At 42.3% G+C, this 23,730-nt stretch overlaps 1 protein-coding gene across 1 annotated transcript; it reads left to right on the top strand.

Annotated features, from left to right (window-relative positions):
• The first annotated feature begins 4,122 nt into the window (after positions 1 to 4,122).
• Positions 4,123 to 7,020, top strand: Defb15 (defensin beta 15). Its single transcript, NM_139222.3, has 2 exons — positions 4,123 to 4,205; positions 6,773 to 7,020. The coding sequence occupies exons 1-2, from the start codon at positions 4,157 to 4,159 to the stop codon at positions 6,961 to 6,963; spliced, it is 240 nt and encodes a 79-aa protein (NP_631968.1). The 5' UTR covers positions 4,123 to 4,156; the 3' UTR covers positions 6,964 to 7,020.
• Positions 7,021 to 23,730: the final 16,710 nt, after the last annotated feature.

The raw sequence follows: 23,730 nt of genomic DNA, 5'->3' as shown, positions 1-23,730 counted from the left end.
GATCAGCCTAGCCGAGTTTGTGGTAGATTCTGTCTCACAAAACAAGGTGGATGCCTTCTGAGGAATGACATTTATAAGTTTGACCCATGGGCTCCACACATACATGCATACACACACACACACTCACACTGTAAGAAGAGCACTACCCCATATCATCTGCTTACCACAGTGTGGAAATGAAAAGAGTTAAAAGCTATAGGTAACCATCACCATGTCCCCCAGGTGTTTATTGTCTTTCACTGGCCCCGATGTAAGTGTCAGCAACATCTATTCTTCAGAACTAGAAAAAGGTTTTGGGCATCTTCTTCTCTCACTCTCAGCTTTGAGGCAGAGTCTCTCTTTGAACCTTAGTTCACTTGCCTAGCTGTTCTGGTTCCCAGGGAACCACCTAGCTCTGCCCTTGAACCTCCTAGTTCTACCCCCATAGTGCTGGGCTTACAGGCTGAAGCAACACTGTGTGTGTGCTGGAGTCCAGACTTGGGTCCTCATAGTTGCATAGCAAGCACTCTTAACTTGTGAGCCACTTCTCCAGACCTCCAATGATATTTTAATATTTCTTTTAATTGTGTTTGTATTGTGCTATCTTCCCATCTAAGAGAAACTCTGGTGCACACCCAAAGCTTCCAACTAACCATTGTAAACAGTGCTTCTATAATGAGGGTGGTGCCTCACCACACCATCTGCATCATTCTATGTGATCTTCCTCATCCAGCAGATGCCCTCATGCAGACCTCGTTCAAGTTAGGTCATAAGTGAAGGGAAGCCAGGATCTCTGGGTAACGCTAATTGATGGGGGATGAAGTTGAACCTAAGCACCTTAAATTAATAGGGATGTCACTGAAAAATACAAATATGATCATGGCCATAAGAGTAATAGAAGATGGAGCCAATGGACCAGAACTCAGTCCTTTCACAACTACCTCCCTTCCTTGGCTTCATCAGTCAAAGATAGCTAACTGGGCCGAGTCCCCAAGAGAGAAGGAGAAAATACAGATAAAGATGTAATTTACCTCCTGGAAATGACTGGGAATACTCAAGTCCTGCCCAGGACCCTAAATTTAAAACAAAATGCATTTTAGGAAAGAATATTAAAACAATAACACTTCATAAAATCTCTTGTACATGTTACATGGCTCTTGAGGGACTACCAATGTTATGGCTGCTGTCTTTATTGGATTTCTCAAGACCAGCACTCCTGGAAGCCAGAAAGACCTATGTACAAACCAATAAACTAGAAATTAGAGTTCTACTCAGCTGACTCTTAGGAAACATGAGTACAGATCCAAGAAATCTCTGGGGAGAGGAGAGTTACTCTCAGTTTCAGGGTGGTGCATGGAAGAGTCATTGGGTTTTATGATCTGCCCACTGCGCCCCCACCCAACCCTATCAAAATCCCATCAACTTTGATTTACCTGATGGCCATTCAACTACAATGAAGAACAAAGCAAAACCAAAATAGAACACCTCTCTGCTCAGAGCCATGTTTGAGGGGAGATTCTTCAACACACAGAATCAGGGTTTCTTTGAGGAGGCAAGAAAACATTTATATTGGAAAGTAGTGGGCTATGTTCTAGGTCAGTGAAGTGAATCAATAAAGAAAGCACGATTACATGCTCCATTTGCCAGGATCAAGAGCTGGGGCAGTGGGTTATTACCTTGAACCTGCAAAGCCTTACTTCCCCATGCCTAACCAGCTTGTAGAATGGAGTGGACATTGGTTCAAGACTTGGAGAATTCAGGGCTGTGCCCATTTCTACTGCAGGAATCTAAGGGAGAGAATCCTGATAGGTCTCCATGACTTCTCAAGGATCAAAGCACAAGTATTGCCTTTGTAGCCTGTCCTGGGGGTTCAACTCAGGTGCACTTTGAATGCTCTCAGTGCTTCCAGAGCTATGGTGGGGACTGGAAGGCTATCCACAGATGTGCACACTGACTCTCCTCATTCTCACAGCTGGATTTATAAATTGTTCAGCAGAATGTGAGGAGTAACAGACCTTTTGCTAAGGTAGCTTTGAATCCTGTGCCTGTCAGACATCTCATCACAGACCAAAATTATAATCACAACATCCTTTAATAATGAAAACCATGGACATCAAAAGGAATATTCATGTCAACCCCCAAACTGTGTCCTGCTTATTGCCACCTTGATGCTTATAGTTACATGATGTTCTGGTTTTCAGTCTTGGAGACAAAGGCAGGCTTGGTGTCACAGACTTGTAACTCAGCTACTCCAGAGACTGAGGCAGAAGCACTACAAGCTAAAGGCCTGCTTGGGCTACACAGTGAGTTCAGTGAGTTCAAAGCCAGCCTGTGCAATTTGGTGATACTTGACTCTAAAATAAGTAAAAAGGGGCTGGGATGTAGCTCAGTAGAAAAGTGTTTGCCTGGCACACACACAGCCTACATTCAATTCTCAGTGCCCTCCTCTCATTCTCTCTCACACACATATGAAAAATGTAGACTATGTAGTTAGACAGATACCTACCAAGTAGACCACCTTGGATAGGTTAACACTTTTTGAAATTTTAGTCTCTTTATTCTTAAAATTGGGTTATATTGATAATACCAGCCTCATTGGGCATTTGAATGCATTGCACATGGCATAGAAGTGTTTAGCGGAATGTCTGATTATCATCATCACATTTATATTTCTATATAACGTTGAACAACTACTCTGCTAAGTAGTATAGCAATCTGACTCCTAATGACATAGTCTATATTCATAGATCAGAGCATCCCTCGACCTCACCAGAGAAGCTTCTGCATCATGTGGTAATTTACACAGAGCTCCACAACTGGCCAATGTGCAGAGAGAGAGAGAGAAAGACTGTGGAGTGCTCAGCCCTTCATGGGATATTTATATCATACTCCTCCACTCAAAGCTCAGGGATCTATGTGGATGAGGAGCTGGGAAGAGTGTCAGAGATTGGAGGAGGAGACATTGATGAGGGACTGTTCCAGGTACTAAAAGGCTGGTGTCCACCTGAACTCATAGAGGCTGACAGTGTGCACAAGACCTGCACAGTATAAGCTAGACAAAGAGCAAAGGGGAAGTAGGCACAGAGTTCCCACCTAGACAAGAAGCTACTTATTTGTAATTGATAGCTCCTGGGAGAGGGAAAACAAGTTTCCATCACTGCAGTGATACTGGGTATATCAACCGCACTCCAGGACAGGCCTTATGCTCAGGGTAGTTGGCCAACCCAAATCAGACAACATGAAGTATGGTGGGTAGTGGGGAGGCTCTGGGAAGAGTTATGGGAGGGTAAAGAATATGATCAAGATATACTGTTGTGAGGGGTTAGAGAGATGGCTCAGTGGTCAAGAGAACTGACTGCTCTTTCAGAGTTTCTGAGTTCAGTTCCCAGCAACCACATAGTGGCTCAAACCATCTGTAGTGGGATCTGCCTGTTCTGGTGTGTCTGAAGACAACTATAGTATACTCATATAATTAAAATAAACAAATCTTTAAAAAATATACTGTGTGAAATTCTCAAAAAACAAATAAAAGCATACACAACATAAAGCAAAGCAAAACAAAACAAAACAAAACAAAACAAAACAAAACAAAACAAAAACCCTCTGAGATTAAGTAAGATGGTCTAACACTTGAAATGGGCTGCATGAGGCAAAGCTCAGAATTTAAAAACAAATGATTGGGTACATGCTTAAGTCAGGTTCTTTCCCCAGCGTGGACAGCTCACAAAGGTTGGCTCTCCAGTTCAGAGTCCACCTGACCACAGGGCACCAGCTCTTCACTGAAACATGGGGTATTGTGTACTTACACTCCCACTATACCCGTGGTCTGAAGCCACTAGGGATGGAACCTAGTGAGGATTAGCAGTGTAAAGGACTGGACTCCAGATTCTTCTAGCACACAACCTGCACCCAGTCATCCATCTCTGCCCACCCCGGCTCTACGCTCTTGCCTATGTTCCTTCTTGGGAACTTTCCAGAGCCAGAGAAAACAGCAACACACTGAAGATTGAGTGACACCCACTGAGGCGGGTGGGCTCCATGTGGCAGGGCATGGCGTCACTTGTTCTGATACACTTCACTGATCAAGGCTGTTTGCTCTGGAGAAGCGTATAAAGGTGGGTGGGTGTTGATGCTCTTGTCCATGGACACTGTGCTGACCCTCGCAGCCCTTCAGGTCATGAAGACATTCTTATTTCTCTTTGCTGTTCTCTTCTTTCTGGACCCAGGTAAAGAAAATGAACATCTTTACATGGAGGGTGATCTGTGGTGATGGCCCAGACTCAAGGTCTATCCTGAAAATGCCCACACGTGATCAACCCTAGGATTTCAGATACCTTTGGTGTGTTGGACTTGAAAGAGAACAGTTGTTGCAGAAGGTAACTTCCCTATGACTTGTCATCAGTGAATCATGTATTGATACATTGCCTTTTCTATTCACGATAAGTTGTCACAGCTTTGGGTAAGTTCAAGAGCATCACCAGGAAAGATGCTTTTGATGTCTGGCTTTATGCTCATTAGCAAAAATAATGGACAAAAGCTAAAGGAAGAACTAAAATGAAGTAATCGACAGATTTTTTTTAAAAACGTGTTTATATAAGAATAGACTAAAATAGACAACAAAGAGATAGAAAAAGAGATATGGAAGAAGTGGTAGGGTTACATATCCATATCCATCATGGCACCAGGCAAAAGCACACACTGGACACTGACATTTGTTAATGCACATCTAAAGATGGTTGCTCTGTTGTAGAGTTCTGATAATAAACACATTTACTTCTCCAAAGTCAGTGCCTTGGAGGAAAATTCTGTTGCACTTTTAATGTAGAGATATTCAGAGCCATTTTTCTTTTTGGCTTGAAATATGCACCATATGTATATTGTTTGTGCGTGAAGATTGGGACTCAGATGGGCCAAGCTTCTTTTCAGGGACATACAGGTAAGGGCAGTATTAGTACTCTGTGTTGTGCAGTGTGACCTGTATGGGACATCCATCCTTTCCACATCAGAGCTCTATGTACTTTCTTTTGGCAAGTTGGAAAAGATGTAGCTGCGTCTCCTCCAAAATTAAGGAATAAGACTAGATCCTTGCCAACTCTATGGAGCTGAAGAAGGTTTCTAATGGGCTATCACAGATCCCCTAGTAAGGGTATCTCAATCACATTCCACTGAAATTCCACTGTAAAGGTCAGACACTTTAGGGAAGGGGGCATAGTTGAGGCTGTCTCCCTGTGACTTTTATTTGTTACTCTGCATGAAATTGCAGTGCTGGCATTAGCCCTCAGGAGAACAGCCTGCTGCTGTATGCTGTATGCTATATGCTTGGACTCATGGGAGTCCAAGTGAATCTAACTTTATTCCAGGTACTAGTGCTGTATCAGCTCATGTGTGTTGCCTAACAATTTTACATTGATTGTTATGTACCCCTGATCTGTGTTGTGACAGATCTATGTGAGTGGGTGCTACATCAGGGTAAGGAGATGTACACCTTCAGTAGATAAATGATAAGTCATGCTTCCTGCTGGAACTGATGTGAACACCGGAGGCTGAGGAGAGATATTAAGACTGCTCATGCATACTACATAGTTAACACAATGTAAGATTATACAGTATAAGATTATCTGTTGTACCAAACGCACCACACATGCAGAGACTCCATTTGGACTCATTAGAAAGCTATAGGCAAAGATGTTCCTTTGGTCCAAAAGCTGCTGGTTTATCATTGTGAATTGGATATGCTAAAAGTAGAGTAAGGTCTTGAACCTCTAGTCTGACACAGCCTTACTGTGTTAGGAGAGCAGAGAAGATATTGAACACTGCAGAGGAAGCCAGGGTTTAAAGGGCTTTGAAACCGTGGGCTCCTTCTACTTGTGAGTGGATAGTCAGACAGTAGACAATGGCTGGAGTGTGAGAGTCATCACCCCTGGGATTTAGGATTTGCATACATTTGAGTTAGCAGCCTTATGTATTCACGTCACGTGGAGTCTATGTATTTTCCACACCTCATGGCATGTACTCCAAGTACTCTTGAGATTTTGATCTTGGAAATATGGATTGTCTGCCTTTAGCATACAGCAGCAGGCTGCTCTCCTGAGGGCTAATGCCAGCACTGCAATTTCACGCAAAATAACAAATAAAAGTCACAGGGAGACGGCCTCAACTATGCCCCCTTCCCTAAAGTGTCTGACTTTTACAGTGGAATTTCAGTGGAATGTGATTGAGATACCCTTACTAGGGGATCTGTGATAGCCCATTCGAAACCCATGGGCAAGTATGTTCTTTGTCTTCATCCTTCCTGGGTCATCACTGTGAGTTGTGTGATATACTCCAGGCCTCTTCACTTTCGGTCTTCTCCATTAAGCTTTTGTCCCTTGTATAAAATTTCACTTTTAATACCAGTCTTAAGCCGTCTCCCCAGACTTAGAGCTTGCTCCTAACTCTTCCTGGGTAGCAATCTTTCAAAGCATGTAAGGGAAGCTCCAGGGTGTGATAGTGTTTATGAGTTGAGTTAATGATCTTTCTAGTCCATTGGTATAAAAGAACATTAGCTTCTGTCCTCCAAACTCCTAATCAAAACTGCTCAGGTGTTCACTAATTCTTTGTGGTCTTTCACCTTGTATGACAAAAGATGGGGTTATCACACAGAAAATACAAGCAATTCATCTACCAGAGTCTAAAGGAACTAAGACACAGCTTTAAAGAGATTGTTGCTGATGGTAGACAGCAACCACAGGTAGTAATTAGCCACATTTGAAAAAAAAAATTAACCTGGGCAGGGGTTTCTTCTTTTGTGTAGCCAAGAATGCATTTTTTGATGAGAAATGCAGCAGGGTTAATGGGAGATGCACAGCATCTTGTCTGAAGAATGAAGAACTCGTTGCTCTCTGCCAGAAGAATCTGAAGTGCTGTGTGACAGTCCAGCCCTGTGGAAAGAGCAAGAGCAACCAGTCAGATGAAGGCTCAGGCCACATGGGGACTTGGGGATGAACCTTTGTCCTTTTGTTGTGGCACCTGATGGAAGCAGATGCTTCGGTGAAAATAAATGGCTGCTTTTCTTCAACTCGTCATCTTCTCTCAGAAGGCCAAGAAGCAGCCGTCTAAACTTGATGGTCCCTCTGTACTTGATTTTTTTTCTGTAGATTTGAGAGGCAATTATCCCAAAGTTACATGATATTTATTTCTCCTAAAAAGGATACTAGGATAGCTTGGCTAACCGGCTTCAACCAAAGGGAGGAAGAAAGGAATTTGTTACATGGAAGAAATGAGCATGTAGGCAGTTTACATGTACTTATAAAATGAATCTTAAATAAAAACAATCTGCAGGCAAGATGCTCCCATTGGCACAATAGTGGCATGCTTGTTTGGAAAGGAACTGGCCTCTGATTGGACGCCAGGCCCACACCATGGGAAGGAATAAAAACCTAGTGCTGTAAACCTAGGTATAAACCTATGACTGGGGAGTTATCGAAACTAGGGAGGAACCTACTCCCTATGCCATGCTAAATGGATGTGGTACCAAACTGCATTTAAATATTCATGCTTATGTGGTACATCAATGGTGTTCTCAAATTAGCCAGAGAATCATCTGCGTACAGTGGTTTAGTGTTTAACACAGAACCTCATGAGTGGTTGAATTGCTGAGAATAAATGACTTATCCCTAAGCAGGGACATCAGTATCACTCATTGCAAGCCCCAAGAAATGTCACAGGAAAGGGAGTGGAAAGAATATAAGAGATGGAAGATGAGGAGAGTCTTAGACATGCTGTGTTCTCTACACACCACTAACATGAACACATTGCTGTGGCTACCTGCACACACATCCACAAACAGTAGGACATGAAAATAGGAAGGAGACCTTGTCGGAAAAAGAAGTGTGCAAGAGTGGGAGGCAATGAGAAGGGATGATACGTTTACACTCACAATATACACACCATCAGACATGTGTGTTGGAAAACAACAAAAACAAAAACAAAAACAAAAACAGGTGATACAAGGGCCAAGAAGCATGTAGAAACAGAGAAGATACACAGAGACAGGTGAGGAACAGCCGGCTTCTCCCATGCCGGTTTACAGGCCATGTGGAGATGAAACCACAGCCACAGGCTTGGGCATTTGTTCACTCTGGGTAAACAAACTGAAGTCCTTTGAGGCAAGAGCCCAGCCTGTGAAGCTCTCTGGGGTCAGTAGTGATTCAGGTGTGGGAAGACATGAAGCTTCGGTCTCAGTCCACACGGGCACAGCAATTAGCCCACACGGGACGGTTCTCAGCCCCCATGCAGTCTTATGTAGAACAGTGGGAAGGCTAGAGCCAGATAACCTCTGCCCCTCCCCATGCTGGAAAATTCCATGACAAGAGGCCCAGGAATAAGCTTCTCTAATTCCTTGTCAATTTTAACAGCAGTCTCTTCCTCTCCCCCTCCCCCTCCCCTTCTCCTCTTCCCCTCTTTCTCTCCTCCTTTCCCCCTCCTCCCCCACCCTATCTGCCCTTGCCTTATTACATTTTAGTATTGCTTTAAGCTTTAATTTTATTGTAAGAGACTTAAATGTTGTCCCTCCTCCTGCCTTTATCTGATACATTTACTTGCTTCTGTCTGTCATCAGACATTTTTCTCTCCTTCCTCTCGAATGATTTTCTATGGTTATCAGTGGTTGGTCTTTGGTAGCTCTGGTTTTTGTAGCTAGTTTGTTTGATGTTACTGCAGTTTGTCTTCACTTCTCTGAGAGATACTAGGGATTAAATAATTAAGTCCTCAAGAGAAGACCATTCACTAGCATGACCCCCATATAGCAGCTAGAGTTGATCCCCAACAATACACAAATCACAACTTTGAAACACAAGAAATAGCAAAAGGAAGGAAACTTTATTCTGCTAAAAGCTCACAACTCTGAAGTGGTTAAATTCAAACATCCAGGGGGTAAAATGACAAAGAATTCAAATCTGCTTTTAAAAAGGGACCATAGTGCTGGAGAGATGGCTCAGCATTTAAGAGCACCAGCTACTCTCTCAGAGGGTCTGAGTTCAACCCCCAGTAACCACCTGGTGGCTCACAACCATCTGTAATGAATCTGATGCCCTCTTCTGGTGTGCTGGTGTACATGCAGATAGAGCACTCGTGTGTACACATAATAAATAAATAAATCTAAAAAAATAAATAAACAAAAAATGACCAATAAACTCACTTCAGATTCAAATAAACAGGAAAATGAAGAAAACAGGCAATTAATAACCTGGAGTTGGAGATCAGCCACTGGGGTGAGAAATTCATCAGAGACATAGAGATTCTGAAAAAGCAACAGAACAACAGAGTGGAAATCGAAGGAACAAAAGCTCAGTGAGTCAAATCAAAAGCTCAGTACAGAGCATCACCAATAGAGTAGGCTGGAGACTAAAGGATACTGGGGATCGAAGGCAAGGTGGAAGAATTACTACATTTACATAACAAAAGATTCATGACTACAAAATTCAGTACCCATGGAAAAACAGTAAGAGATTAGATGCGTGAATCAATGGTAGAGAGGAGAGAAGCAAACCACTGGGTAAAAGCCCAGAAAATGTAGTCAATAAAATTATAGACGGTGATCTAAATGTAGGGAAAGAAATGACATATAGCATATGAGACGTTTTAGAACTCAAGTAATCAAGGCCAGAAATGAATGTATCCAAATCACATTGTAGTTAAAATGCCAGGGATATAGAAAAAGAGAATATTGACCATTGTGAGGGAGAAGTGCTGGATTCTTACAAAGTCAGATAAGAGAAGAATTATGAGCAGGAACAGTAAGTGCTGAGAGAAAGGGATATGACCTTGTTCAAGCCGTGAAACGCTGGAGCTGCCCACAAAGACTGGCAGAGCCTACTGTAAAAGTCAAGGGAGATATGAATGAAGACCTGCCACGATACACATGTACCAAAGCAATTCATGCTCACCAAGCTGGCACTACAGGAGACACTTACATGGAATCTGTACACAGACCAGAAAGAGAAACACAAACCCAAGAACTCAGAAAAAACCAACCCATCTCTCAGGAAAGAACAGATTAATATTTGAGACATAGAAAAGAACCAGACAGGGTTATATTGACTCAGAAACCAGCAGATGTCTAATTTGGATAAATTAGTAAAACCTATCAAATGTAACCCTGTGTGTAAACAGTGTTAGCACCCGGATTAAAAAAGAGAGACTGACTAGGTTATAAAGAAATATATGACAGTTTGCTACTTAAAAGACAAATGTGACAGAGATTTTAGACAAAATTAGAAGGCATAAGGAAACTCATGATACATTAAGAATGGAAACAATCTAGATATATGATCTTGAAGATATAATGACTATCAATATATGCATGGAGCTTTAATTCACCCAATGTCATAGGATGGGTACGGCGAGTTTAAAGGGCAGATAGGTCCAACACAGTAACAGTGGGTGATTTCAATACTGAACTTTCACCAACAGTTGAACCACCCAGACAAGAAAATTAAAATAGAAACTGCAAGGTTAAACTGTGTCATGGATCAAGTCTCGTACAGAAATGTCCCATCCTGCTTCTTCAGAACAGACTCTGCTCAGCAGCCCATAGAAACTTTATCCAAGCAGATTATATTTAGAACATAAAACGTGTCATCACAAATACAAAACCTCGAAAATAAATTTCCTGTGTCTTGGCAATTGAAATACAACTAGAAAGAAATAGCAAGAAAACTACAGAAACTATAGAAACCTGTGGCTGTTGAGCAATTTATTCTACACTTGTATACTTTTGATTTTGTTTTCTTTGTTGCGCTAGCTATCACATTCATCTGTAGATATTTTGCATGTGTGTTTCTGTGCATAAACACACACTAAAGACACTGGCATTTTATTGAACATATACTTAAAAATAATACCTTTCGCCAACCCAGCAGTCCCTCCACAATGGCAGGAGATAAGAGATGATACCTCTGCCCACTACAGCTTGAACTTGAAGACTCTGTTTCCAGGGCTCGTTCCCTTCCACAGTCAAGCAGATTCAATCCATTACCTACATGATTTCAAGACTGTTCATTGTAGTGTTTCTTAACGACTCCCACAAGTCTATTGTGAAAAGCACACCAGGCAACTTCCACCTGACACACATTTGCTGAGTGAAATGCGCTGACACACAGACTGCTCCCAATTGGTACACGAGCACACTACAGGGCTGCAGCACATCTGCTGATATGTGCCCATCTTTCTCTGGGGTCTCTATTCAGCAATCCTGAGGTCTTCTTGACCTGGTCCCATCTCCTCAACCTATTCTTAAGTTTGAACTTGTATCATGGATTTAAGACACAGGTCAATGTTGTTCTCTCTCCCTCTTAACCTTTATCCTACCTTAAAGGTTCCTTAGAGATCAATTCTATTCCCTGTCTAGCTCTTGCCCGTTGCAGTCCCCAACCAGGTGATTTGATGATGTGCCCTGTTACTGCATAAGGGGGAGTGGCTATAAACCATTGCTCTGAGGGCATGCACGTGCTCGCTCCAGCTAAGGTGCACGAGCAAAGTGCTGCTGTCTGATCTGTGATCCAGGGTGAGGAGAGTTTGTTCAAGGATGTCGACTTTCAAGGCCAGGCATTTATACTTTCTCTGAAACACTCCATTAATTTTTCTAAAGGTAAAATGATCAGGAGTGGTGCCTGAGGGCTAATGCAGGCATCCAAGTGTTGTGTGTCTTGTGATGTGTGTCTTGCCTGTGGACAGTGGTAGGAGTCAAATCCCAGCACCTCTGTTCTCTGGAAAGACGAAGACTGTTTCAATGACTCCCCACGTTTGCTCACTCTTGGTCCCCACACAATGGTCACTTGGGACAACCCCCAAACATAGGCTTAGTGTCTGCCATCACTACTCTTACCTCACATGCTCTCTACAAACCGCACTGACAACTCATGCTGGCATTCATGTCCTTCACACACTATCATATCTTTGATATGATGTGTTTTTTAGTCCTTTAGTTTTGATTCAGAAGTTTCTACAGAATGGTGGGCATCAACCCCATTTACCTGCCCAACTCTCTTCTACAAGTTACTCTGCAGTAAAATGCACGTGGAGCCATTAGAGGTCAGTTTAAGTGAAGCAGAATGGGAAATTCCTTTTCAAGAATCACACAATGTTGCATTTTAAGTGCATGTCAGGGATCATCAGCCTCTCAGAGATCCTCAGTGTCTTAGGGATCATCTAGTCTGGCATTTGTTTTAGATGAAGAAGTGGGTAAGTACTAGGGGGTTTCCATGGAGTAACACTCCCTACTCCAAACACTTAAGTCATAACTGTAAAGTCCTCCTGCAAATATCCCCTTACCCTGTGTCTTGGTGTGTGCTTACCAAACAATGCTGGCCAGAATGGCTTCAGTATCCTGAAGACACACTGTCCGTAAGTCCTTCTCTTCCCCGTGCTGGGGAGACCCTTCACCTGCTTCTCTTCTCTTCTCTTCTCTTCTCTTCTCTTCTCTTCTCTTCTCTTCTCTTCTCTTCTCTTCTCTTCTCTTCTCTTCTCTTCTCTTCTCTCTAGCAGCCCCAGCTCTATTGTCCTGTGCTGTTCTCAGCTGTGCCTCTTTTACTTCCTCCAGATATGAAGGGACTTGTGGCTACAATTACATGTAGTTGAAAATGATGGAATTTGGGGAACACCTGAAGAAAATACATCCTGAGAGATTAAGCAAGCTACTTCAACCATAGCATACCTCATTGTCGTTATTGAATAACTGACAGAACACTGGTCACTGTAGTCCACCTACCTATGTCTTGTAATGAAGCTTAGATTTAAGGAGAAAACACAAGAAACCAAACAAGGCAGGGGTCAGGGAAACCTGTCTAGGTGTTGCTTCCGATTCTTTGCCATCACTGGCAACCTCTAGGAACCTGTTAAGGTGTTGATTGCTCTTAGCCTTTTGGGTGATGAGACTCATTCTGTGTTCTGCACTGAAGAGTAGAGTAGATCCAGGTGTTGTTGATGATGCTCTTTCCCATCTACATCCTTCTGAGCAGCTTTTCCCTGTACCCTAAGTGTGACCCTCTTTGACCTATCATGTCAGCGTTTAGAGAAACACATAAGTTGACTGGAAAAAGAGAACAATTTGCTGATAACAAAAATGGTAGCCGCTGGTGGGACCCACTGAGCAAATTCTGAAGTTAGAGTTAGATGCTAGCAATCTCTGGCCCCTGTGCGAACATGTGGACCTGGAAGCCTCACTAATTCCTTCTCTAGACAAGCTGCCCGATACGCTCTAGTACACTGAATGGAAATAGCTCTCTTGGAGTCAGTGCTTTGAATCCACTCAGGCATTTGGACACTTGGTTCCCAGTTGGAGTTGATGAAGAGCTCTAGGAAGAGCATCCCTGCCCGAGGAAGTACATGTGGAAGCTGGCTTTGAGAGCTCATAGCCTGGCCTTTCTTCTAGCTTGCTCTTTCTGTTTGTATCTGGGGACAAAGATGTGATCCCTCAGCTTCCTGCTCCTGCTGCCATGCCTGCCCCTTGGTGCTCCGGTCCTGGCTGTCTATCATGGACTCTCATCCCTCTGGAACAGGAAACAAGGAGAGCTTTCCTCTTCAAGTTCCCTGTGGTCCTGGTGCTTTGTTTCGCAACAGAAATGTCATCAGTAAAGAGTTATTCTTCTACATGATAACCGCCAGTTGTGCCAGCACCATTTGTTGAAAATGCTGTCTTTTTCCCACTGGATGGTTTTGGCTCCCTTGTCAAAGATCAAGTGACCATAGGTGTGTGGGTTCATTTCTGGGTCTTCAATTCTATTCCATTGGTCTACTTGTCTGTCGCTATACCAGTACCATGCAGTTTTTTATCACAATTGCTCTGTAGTACAGCTTTAGGTCAGGCATGGTGATTCCACCAGAGGTTCTTTTATCCTTGAGCAGAGTTTTTGCTATCCTAGGTTTTTTGTTATTCCAGATGAATTTGCAGATTACCCTTTCTAATTCGTTGACGAATTGAGTTGGAATTTTGATGGGGATTGCATTGAATCTGTAGATTGTTTTTGGCAAGATAGCCATTTTTACTATATTGATCCTGCCAATCCATGAGCATGGGAGATCTTTCCATCTTCTGAGATCTTCTTTAATTTCTTTCTTCAGAGACTTGAAGTTCTTGTCATACAGATCTTTCACTTCCTTAGAGTCACGCCAAGGTATTTTATATTATTTGTGACTATTTAGAAGGGTGTTGTTTCCCTAATTTCTTTCTCAGCCTGTTTATCCTTTGTGTAGAGAAAGGCCATTGACTTGTTTGAGTTAATTTTATATCCAGATACTTCATTGAACCTGTTTATCAGGTTTAGGAGTTCTCTGGTGCAATGTTTAGGGTCACTTATATATACTATCATATCATCTGCAAAAAGTGATATTTTGACTTCTTCCTTTCCAATTTGTATTCCCTTGATCTCCTTTTGTTGTCGATTTGCTCTGGCTAGGACTTCAAGTACAATGTTGAATAGGTAGGGAGAAAGTGGGCAGCCTTGTCTAGTCCCTGATTTTAGTGGGATTGCTTTCAGCTTCTCTCCATTTACTTTGATGTTGGCTACTGGTTTGCTGTAGATTGCTTTTATCATGTTTAGGTATGGGACCTCATAAAATTGCAAAGCTTCTGCAAGGCAAAAGACACCGTCAATAAGACAAAAGGCCACCAACAGATTGGGAAAGGATCTTTACCTATCCAAAATCAGATAGGGGACTAATATCCAATATATATAAAGAACTCAAGAAAGTGGACTCCAGAAAATCAAATAACCCCATTAAAAATGGGGCTCAGAGCTAAGCAAAGAATTCTCACCTGAAGAATACCGAATGGCTGAGAAGTACCTGAAAAAATGTTCAGTATCCTTAATCATCAGGGAAATTCAAATCAAAACAACCCTGAGATTCTACCTCACACCAGTCAGAATGGTTAAGTTAAAAAATTCAGGTGACAGCAGATGCTGGCAAGGATGTGGAGAAAGAGGAACACTCCTCCATTGTTGGTGGGATTGCAAGCTTGTACAACCACTCTGGAAATCAGTCTGGGGGTTCCTCAGAAAATTGGGCATAGTACTACCTGAGGATCCCATTGCGGGATCCCATACCTCTCCTGGGCATATATCCAGAAGATGTCCCAACCGGTAAGAAGGACACATGCTCCACTATGTTCATAGCAGCCTTATTTATAATAGCCAGAAGCTGGAAAGAACCCAGATGTCCCTCAACAGAGGAATGGATACAGAAAATGTGGTACATTTACACAATGGAGTATTACTCGGCTACTAAAAAGAATGAATTTATGAAATTCCTAGGCAAATGGATGGACCTGGAGGGAATCATCCTGAGTGAGGTAACCCAATCACAAAAGAACTCACACACTATGGACTCACTGATAAGTGGATATTAGTCCAGAAACTTAGAATACCCAAGATATAAGATACAATTTGCAAAACACAGGAAACTCAAGAAGAACGAAGACCAAAGTGTGGATACTTTGCCCCTTCTTAGAATTGGGAATAAAACACGCATGGAAAGAGTTACAGAGACAAAGTTTGGAACTGAGACGATAGGATGGACCATCTAGAAACTGCCATATCCGGGGATCCATCCCATAATCAGCTTCCAAACACTGACACCATTGCATACACTAGCAAGATTTTGCTGAAAGGACCCAGATATAGCTGTCTCTTGTGAGACTATGCCGGGGCCTAGCAAACACAGAAGTGGATGCTCACAGTCAGCTATTGGATGGATCACAGGGCCCCTGATGGAGTAGCTAGAGAAAGTAACCAAGGAGCTAAAGGGATCTGCAACCCTATAGGTGGAACAACAATATGAACTAACCAATAACCCCTGGAGCTTGTGTCTCTAGCTGCATATGTATCAGAAGATGGCCTAGTCAGCCATCAGTGGAAAGAGAGGTCCATTGGTCGTGCAAAGTTTATATGCCTCAGTACAGGGGAACGCCAGGACCAAGAAATAGGAGTGGGTGGGTGGGGGAGTGGGTGGGGGACTGTGTCGGGACTTTTGGGATAGCATTGGAAATGTAAATGAAATAAATACCTAATTAAAAAAAAGAAATTAAATAACTTTAAAAAAAGAGTTATTCAACAAATCCAGGGGAGCCAAGAACAAACCAGCAGTGTTAACTCCTTATACTCTTTCCTCCCTTGCCACCCAGCAGAGTTCCCAGGCTCTGAGGAAGAAGAGTATGTCCTGCCATACAGGAGGAATAACAAACAGCTTTAGAGCTCATGAAATGCAGCCCACTGGCTAGCACAACCAGGAGTGATGTGCTGCAGAGAGGCAGAGCCCTAAGGACTATGTGTCCTGAGGATTTCATGCTGTTGTGGTGTTTTGTTCTGCTTGTGGCCTTCACTTCCCTCTTAATCTAAGAATTGTGTGGAAACTCTAAGGGGGCTTCCAGCCCCTCACTGGGCAGTATCCCTGGCACTCACAGTAATAGTGTTTTATGTCTTTCAGACATTGCTGCTGGAGCAGACTAATGATTCAATCACCACTCTAGGAAAGAACTTAGAAATGTAGATTGTAGCAATGATCACTGCCTCTTGAAAAAATTGGAAAAACATGTGAGTGAAGCTACTTTAAGATGTTTTTGTTAATGGCCTTGATGTAGAAAATCTTAGGGAGCAATATGAAGTTCAGAAAGGCACACTCTTTCTTTCTTTCTTTCTTTCTTTCTTTTTCTTTTCTTTTCTTTTTTTTTTTTTTTGGATATTTTCTTTATTTACCTTCTTAGGAGATGAAGGAAGATGAGCCCATAATATGGATGCAGTTTGCCCCCCCAAAAAAGAAAAAAAAACACAGTAGGAGTTAATTTGGTGTTAAAGATAAGAAAATATAAAGGCTTGGAATAATTAGTATGAGTTACAAATTGGGATGAAATAGCACTCTCAACCTTCTGCAAGGTTTTTCTACCCTCCTCTGTTAGAGCCCTGTCAGAGTTAGGGTCAGCATCTCCCCTGAGAATATCAAAAGAGGCTTCAACTCTCCTGTAGTAAGTTGTAAATATGGACATAGTCAATTGATATCTCCCAATAACTTTTGAAAATCATTAAGCGTTTTAAGGGAATCAGTTCTAAAAGTGGCTTTAAAATTAATAATACCTCAGCCATTTCTAAAAACGGAAAATGATAACAACCTCAAGAGGGCCAGCTGTACAAAACAACCATGCCGGTGACTCCCGTGCCCAACCCGTATTGGCCCAGGTAGTACTGTGGCCTGGCTGGAAAGCAGGGCCATTCCACAGAGAGTGGGTTTGTGCCCAAGCCCCATGCCCAGTGGACTATTAATCTGAAATTTAATAGCTGCGTTTTGAATTTGAGCGAATAAGCGTGGACCATATTGCATCTGGTCATCACTTGAAGCAAATTGCCCTTCTCCTACTAAGGCGTCAAAGGACTAAGCAAGGTCTGCCTGAGCGTTCCTCCTAGCCATCTCTTTACAATTCTCATGATACTCTGATTTCCAGATAAGATGATCACCACCGCTAAGAACTGCTCTCACTAGGGCAGTCCAAACCCCAGGAGTCAGCTACTCCTCTGCGGCAGATTCCAGGATTGCAAGAGTAAAAGGAGCAGTGGCACTTGTACTGTGAAACTGCATTTTTTTTTTTTTTAATTCTTTAATGATTTGGAAATTGAAACCTGTGTGATCTCTCCAAGCAACCCCTTGAGTGTCTGTGGTCTCTGATACAGGGAAAGCCTCAGCCTCTCCCTCTGGGCAATATGTGGCTGAACCAATGCCAGAGGTCAGGGGCGGTCTTTGGACTCCAAGTTGAGGAACTTGAGGACCCCGGGGGATTTTCTCAGGTGGCTTTGCCCTCCCGAGATGTCTTCCTGGTCTTTAATTCTTCTGGCTGATTGATTAAGTCTTGATACTCTTCCTCTAATTCTATTTCTTGTTTTAGGGTTGAGATTTTTATCCTGCAACTCCTTTCTAGGGTCCAAGACAGCCATCCCCAGGACACCATCAGGTGGCCCAGGGGACACAGATGGAGGAGGGCCCTGAAAGGAGGGACATTCAGGATTGTAATATTTGGCTGCCTCTTCCTCCAGGTCATCCCTGTCTGACTCAGGCAAATCGCCATCATCCACTAGCTGTATTTTGGATCTCAATTTAGGATATATGTGTTTTATCTTTTTATTTTGAACAGTTGAGTCATTTCTCTCTTTGGGCCAAGAGTTGCTATTTGATTGTGCTTCCTTCCCCCATGGATTTTTTTTTCTCTAAAGTGTGCTCTGAATTTTGGGACTTATTGGTTGACCTTTGAGAGGTTGCTCCCTTATCATCATCATCACTATCTAGAGAAATTAAATCTATTTCCTCCTTAGAAGAATCAACATTATCTTTGTCTTTTATTTTCCTCTCCTTTCTCTCTGTTTTAAAATTTTCTCACCCTCCTCAATGACCGATGGCCACTATGGACGGATACTTTGTTGAGATCATTTCATTTATCAAGTTTCAATATGAAAAGGCAGTGTCTGGGACCTTTTCAGGCCCCAAAACTCTGTAAAGACCTTTAAGTGCATCTCCAACTCTATGCCATCTCTTTTCATCAATAGTTCCTTCTTGAGGAAACCAGGGACATAACTCTTTAATGAAATTAAAAAAAAAAAAAAGACAATAAATGCTGAATTTTTACCTTTACTCCTCGTGTCTTTAAAGCCTTTCTCATTTGTTCCATGTATAGTTCGTGCTGACTTATTTCTTGCCCCATTTTTGTTACTATGACTCAACGGTCTCAATGTGGCAGGTTCCCGCAGTGATCACCTTTGTTTCACTTTTGAATTTTTGGTCCACCCTTCTAGTAACATCTCTCATGGGGTCTCTTGTTCTTGCTGTCCCACATTGGGCACCAAGTGACCCGGCTGAGGGTTAGTCAATGGAGTCTGCAAGGGAGAGAGTGGGGATAGAGGGGCAAGAGATGCAAAGAATGGAGACAAGAGAGTCTGATCAAGTCTCATTTATTGTGCTTATATGGGTATATAAGCACAAGCTGGGGAGTGCAGCTGGAGACACTTAACTACAAGTCCAGGATATGTCAGAGAAAAACAGGATGTTATCAGAGTGTGTTCCATTGTGGTGGGCTGCTTGCAAAAACATAATGCTAGGAAAACAAGTCTCTTTCAGGGGGAAAAGTACCAACCTGTAAGTAAATAGCCCAAGATGGCTGCAGAGATGATAGCTGCTTTCTGCTAAGAGTTGGCTCCTAACAGTACCCATGTTTGCCCTCAGCTTCCTGACATGGTTTAATAAAATTTGCTGATGAAGACATGTTTATTCTGAGTATTTAAAGGAAAAATTACTCAGTTTTTAATATAAAAGCTTAGATTCTTTTATGTTTTGTATGATTGCTTTTAAAGATAAATAAGAAAATAATTGATACTGTCTTTGTAATCACAAATTATAGCCTGCCAGTAAGAGAAACTGGCTAAGAAAATTACCTTACTTACCCACACTTTGTTAATCTATAACAAATTGCTTAGTTACAAATGCATGTGGGTTTTTAGGAATAATTTGTTTTCAAAATCTAAAGTTGTTGGAGTCTGCTTGTTAGAGTTTGCTCCATCCACCTAATGTGTATATATGTGTGTGTGTATGTCTATATGTAATGTGTGTTTATGTGTGTTTATATGTGTCTATATGTCTATACATCTATATGTCTCTATGTCTATATGTAAGGTTAGTTGGAGCTTTGCTCCTTCCACCCAATGTGTGTGTATGTATGTATGTGTATGTATTTATGCATATATGTATATTGATTGGAGCTTGTTTTGCTTTATTCATTTATTGTGTGTGTGTGTTTGTGTTTCCCCTTTATTGTTTCTCCTTCTTGCCAGTCCCCAAATAATTCAAAGAGTTCAGAGTCTCTCACTGGTCACAGGGAGTACCATCCCTAGGGAATTTAGCTTTTTTCCCTCAGAGAAAAGACTGAGTGATCAGTTGACAACTCTAAGGACCCCAGCCAAGCCAGGGAGGATCTCAGTGGCCCTAGTCAGTTGCCAAATCTACACCCCATCTCATTTTACCCTGTATGTCAAAGCTGGACTTTGACAAGAGTGCCAGGTACCATTGGGAACTGGTAAATGTGGTGTGCTAAGAAAATGTGGCCTCACATTCCCTCAAGGCTCAGCATCGGTGTACAGGTGTGCACCCTGTTGCATGGGATCAGACCTGGTAAATTTGGCTGACCCTAGCAAGGATTTATAGCTTCAGATTTGTTTATCACTTCATGCACATTTATTCATGTACTACATACTGTCTATGCAGTACATTGGTAGCTTACAAACCACAACAACTAGATTTTGACTTAAACTTCTGTGCTGAATACCTGAAAACTCCTAACATTTCTTCTCTGATGCATCATTCTCACTTTTGGGTAGATAACATATATAGTCCAGTGTTCTATAGCTCATGTTCTCTGTCTAGTTTGTTCCATGTCCACCATCATTTGAACCTTCTTTTTTCCCTCTCTCTGAGGTCAGAGAGCTTCTTGGTCAGCACCATCTCCTATGAAACAGGTCTGCTCCAGGCCCTGTGCATAATATATGCTATAGCTTTCAGTTACTAGTTTTATAAGATTCCTGAATCTGTGAATGAGTGGGTCTTTGATTCTTCTTTCTTTTCTTGGGGGTTCTTTTATTTTTCTGTTGGCTTGGGTTGTCCAACTTTGACATGATAGATTTTATTTTATCTTATTATGTTTTATTTTGTTAGAATTTAAATCATCCCCTAAAAATACAGACCCCACATGATTATATTATACTTGAAGAAAGGAGGAGGAAAAGGAGGAGGAGGAGGAGGAAGAGGAAGAGGAGGAGGAGGAGGAGGAGAGCAAGATGACAATGATGGTGTGATGAAGGAGGAGAGGAGGAAGAAGAGGAAGACAAAGATGATGATGATAATTGGGTCTGCATCCTTTACAGATTAAAATGTATGTACAGTGGGGAGTGAGGGGGAGGAGAATGGTGAGAAAGAGAACTTGAAGACTGGCAGAGGAAATGTGGGTGATCAGATTCTTCACCCAGGCTTTTACTGGAAAATGCCAGCATGCAGAAGGCAAGCTTACCAACACCGGCTGTTCAGCTTTCTCGCCTTCTGTGACAGTCTTAATGTGCCCTGTCCCCATAGGTTCATGTGTTCACATGTTCGGATGTTTGTTTTTTACCTGGTGGCAGATGCTTTAGGAGGCACAGCTGTACTGGAGGAAGTGGTCACTAAGGGAGGGCCCTTAGATTTCTTCTCTTCTCCTTGCTCTTTTGAAATGCTAGAAGTCCTGGTCGCATGCCTCCTCTGCCATGAGTTTTGCCACATCTTTCCCACTTTGCTGGGATAGAACTGCTCATACTGTGAGCCACGATTAATAGACCTCTCCTCCCTAGTTATTTTGCTAGTTATTTGATTACAGCCACAGCAAAGTCACAAACTCTCCTCCCATTGTTAAATACTGAAAACCTTGAATGTGCATATTAGCCTAGCTTGGACTCAGAAGTTTATCTTGGGTGAGACTCAGATGAGTGAAGCCTGTGTTCACATAGGGGTTGTTTTGTTTTGTTTTGTTTTTTTAATCTATCCTCTAGCTTTGTTTGCAAGGTGCTAACATAGGTACAAAGACTTCATCAGCTTTATTTGCATGGCATATTCTCTAGGGGAAAAAAGTGAGGCTTTTGGTTTCCCCAACAAACTAAAACCAAAGACACACAGAGCCAGTGTTGGGAGGAATGGAACTGTTTCCTGAGCAGGTTTAAGGGAACGCATTCACTATTGGGATGTGACAAATGTCAGCAGAGTTTTCTGTGACAAGAAATTACTTCAAAAGGACCAAACCCACAGGGAGGAATGGCACCATTCCTGGTGACAACTATATTCATGCTTTTGTGACTCCCAAATCACTACTCTTTAAAAATCAACAATTGCCGGGAGTGGTGGAGCACGCCTTTAATCCCATCACTCGGGAGGCAGAGGCAGGCGGATTTCTGAGTTCGAGGCCAGCCTGGTCTACAAAGTGAGTTCCAGGACAGCCAGGGCTATACAGAGAAACCCTGTCTCAAAAAACCAAAAAAAAAAAAAAAAAAAAAAAAAAAAAAAAAAAAAAAAAAAAAAAAAAGAAAGAAAGAAAGAAAGAAAGAAAGAAAGAAAAGTAACATGTATTAATGTATTAGGTGACATCACTGGGAAGCCTGCTCTTCTCTGAAGGCAAACAGAGGGGCAGTGGATTTGGGTGAGAGGGAAGATGCAGGGACAGGGCAGGGGAGGAGTGAAGGGAGGGAGGTTGCATTTGGGATGCATTGTATGAAAGAAGAATAAAAAATAAACAATAAATTAAAATCCAACAGTACGGGATGCTAATTTCAATCAGGTATAGGATGTTTTGTGTGCTAGTTAGGGTGGTTAGTACTTCTTTCCCTTTCAACATAAACTTCTTGAGAGGTTGGGAACCTTAGAACATTTCTCTTCAAGTTCTTCATAGAACACACAATTGATTTTTGTAAAGCTCAGTCACACTACAGTACTGTCAAACAGCAGAACTCATTCCATGCATCTGGCTAGTGTTTGGGTTCTGTTAATCCACAGGCCTCTGCTGCCTTCCTCCTCCCAGCCTCCCTTAGCTTGCTTCCTGCCCTCTGTCCTCTGTTCTCTGACCTTTCTAAATGATTTTCCCTCCTTCCCCTTTTACCTTGCCTTGTCCTCTGAGCTATCTTGGTGTGCATACAGTAAAGCTGGGTGCAGTCTTCCAGTGTGTGGTTCATACACATGAACATTCCCTGTCCTCATTGTTCTCTGTCTGCTCTTCTTATATCAGTGGGTGAGGCAGAGCTTTCATATACATAGTTCTGTTCCCAGTGGAGTGTTTGTATGTGATTCCCGAGTGCAAATGCACAGGTCTCTGTTTCTTGTGTCTTCTCTTGACCCTGTCCCTTCTATTTGTTTTGTCTAATTCTGATGTCTTAAGTCTTATTTTATCTTATTATATTTTATGATTATCCCTTAGAATCCTGGTTAATTATTTTTTAAAGGTTTATTTATTTTATGTATGTGAGTACTCTGTTGCTGTCTTCAGACACACCAGAAGAGGGCATTGGATCCTGTTACAGATGGTTATGAACCACCACTTGGTTGCTGGGAATTGAACTCTGGACAGCAGTCACTGCTCTAACCACTTGGCAATCGCTCCAGCCCCACTCCCACTTGTTTTTTCTTTTCTTTTTTTATTTTAAATTTATTTACTTTTACTTATTTACTTTATATCTCATTAGCTGCCCCTCTCAGTTTTTCTCTCCCACAATCTTTCCCTCTCCCGCTTCCATTCTCCTCTGAGTGGGTGGGGGGGGGTCTCCTGGGTATCCCTGACCCTGACAATTCAAGTATCTTCGAGGGTAGGGACTTCCTCTCCCACTGAAGCCAGACAAGGCAGCCCAGCTAGAAGAACATATCCCACATACAAACAACGGGCTAGCCCCTGTTCTGGTTGTTCAGAATCCGCATGAAGTTCAAGCTGCACATCTGCTACATATGTGCAGGGAGGCCTAGGTCCAGTCTGTGCCTGTTCTTTGGTTGGTGATTCAGACTCTGAGAGTCCCAAGGGACCAGGTTAGTTAACTCTGTTGGTCTTCCTATGGTGTACCTATCATCTTCAAGGTCCACAATCCTTCCTTCTGTTCTTCCATTAACAGTCGCCAAGCTCCATCCACTGTTTGGCTGTGGGTGTCTGTATCTGTCTGAGTCAGCTGCTGGGTGGAGTCTCTCAGA

Source organism: Mus musculus, chromosome 8 (assembly GCF_000001635.26).
Source record: "Mus musculus strain C57BL/6J chromosome 8, GRCm38.p6 C57BL/6J".
Lineage (NCBI taxonomy): Eukaryota > Metazoa > Chordata > Mammalia > Rodentia > Muridae > Mus > Mus musculus.
Note: the sequence above shows the minus strand (reverse complement) of the source record. Positions and strands in the feature narration are given on the sequence as shown.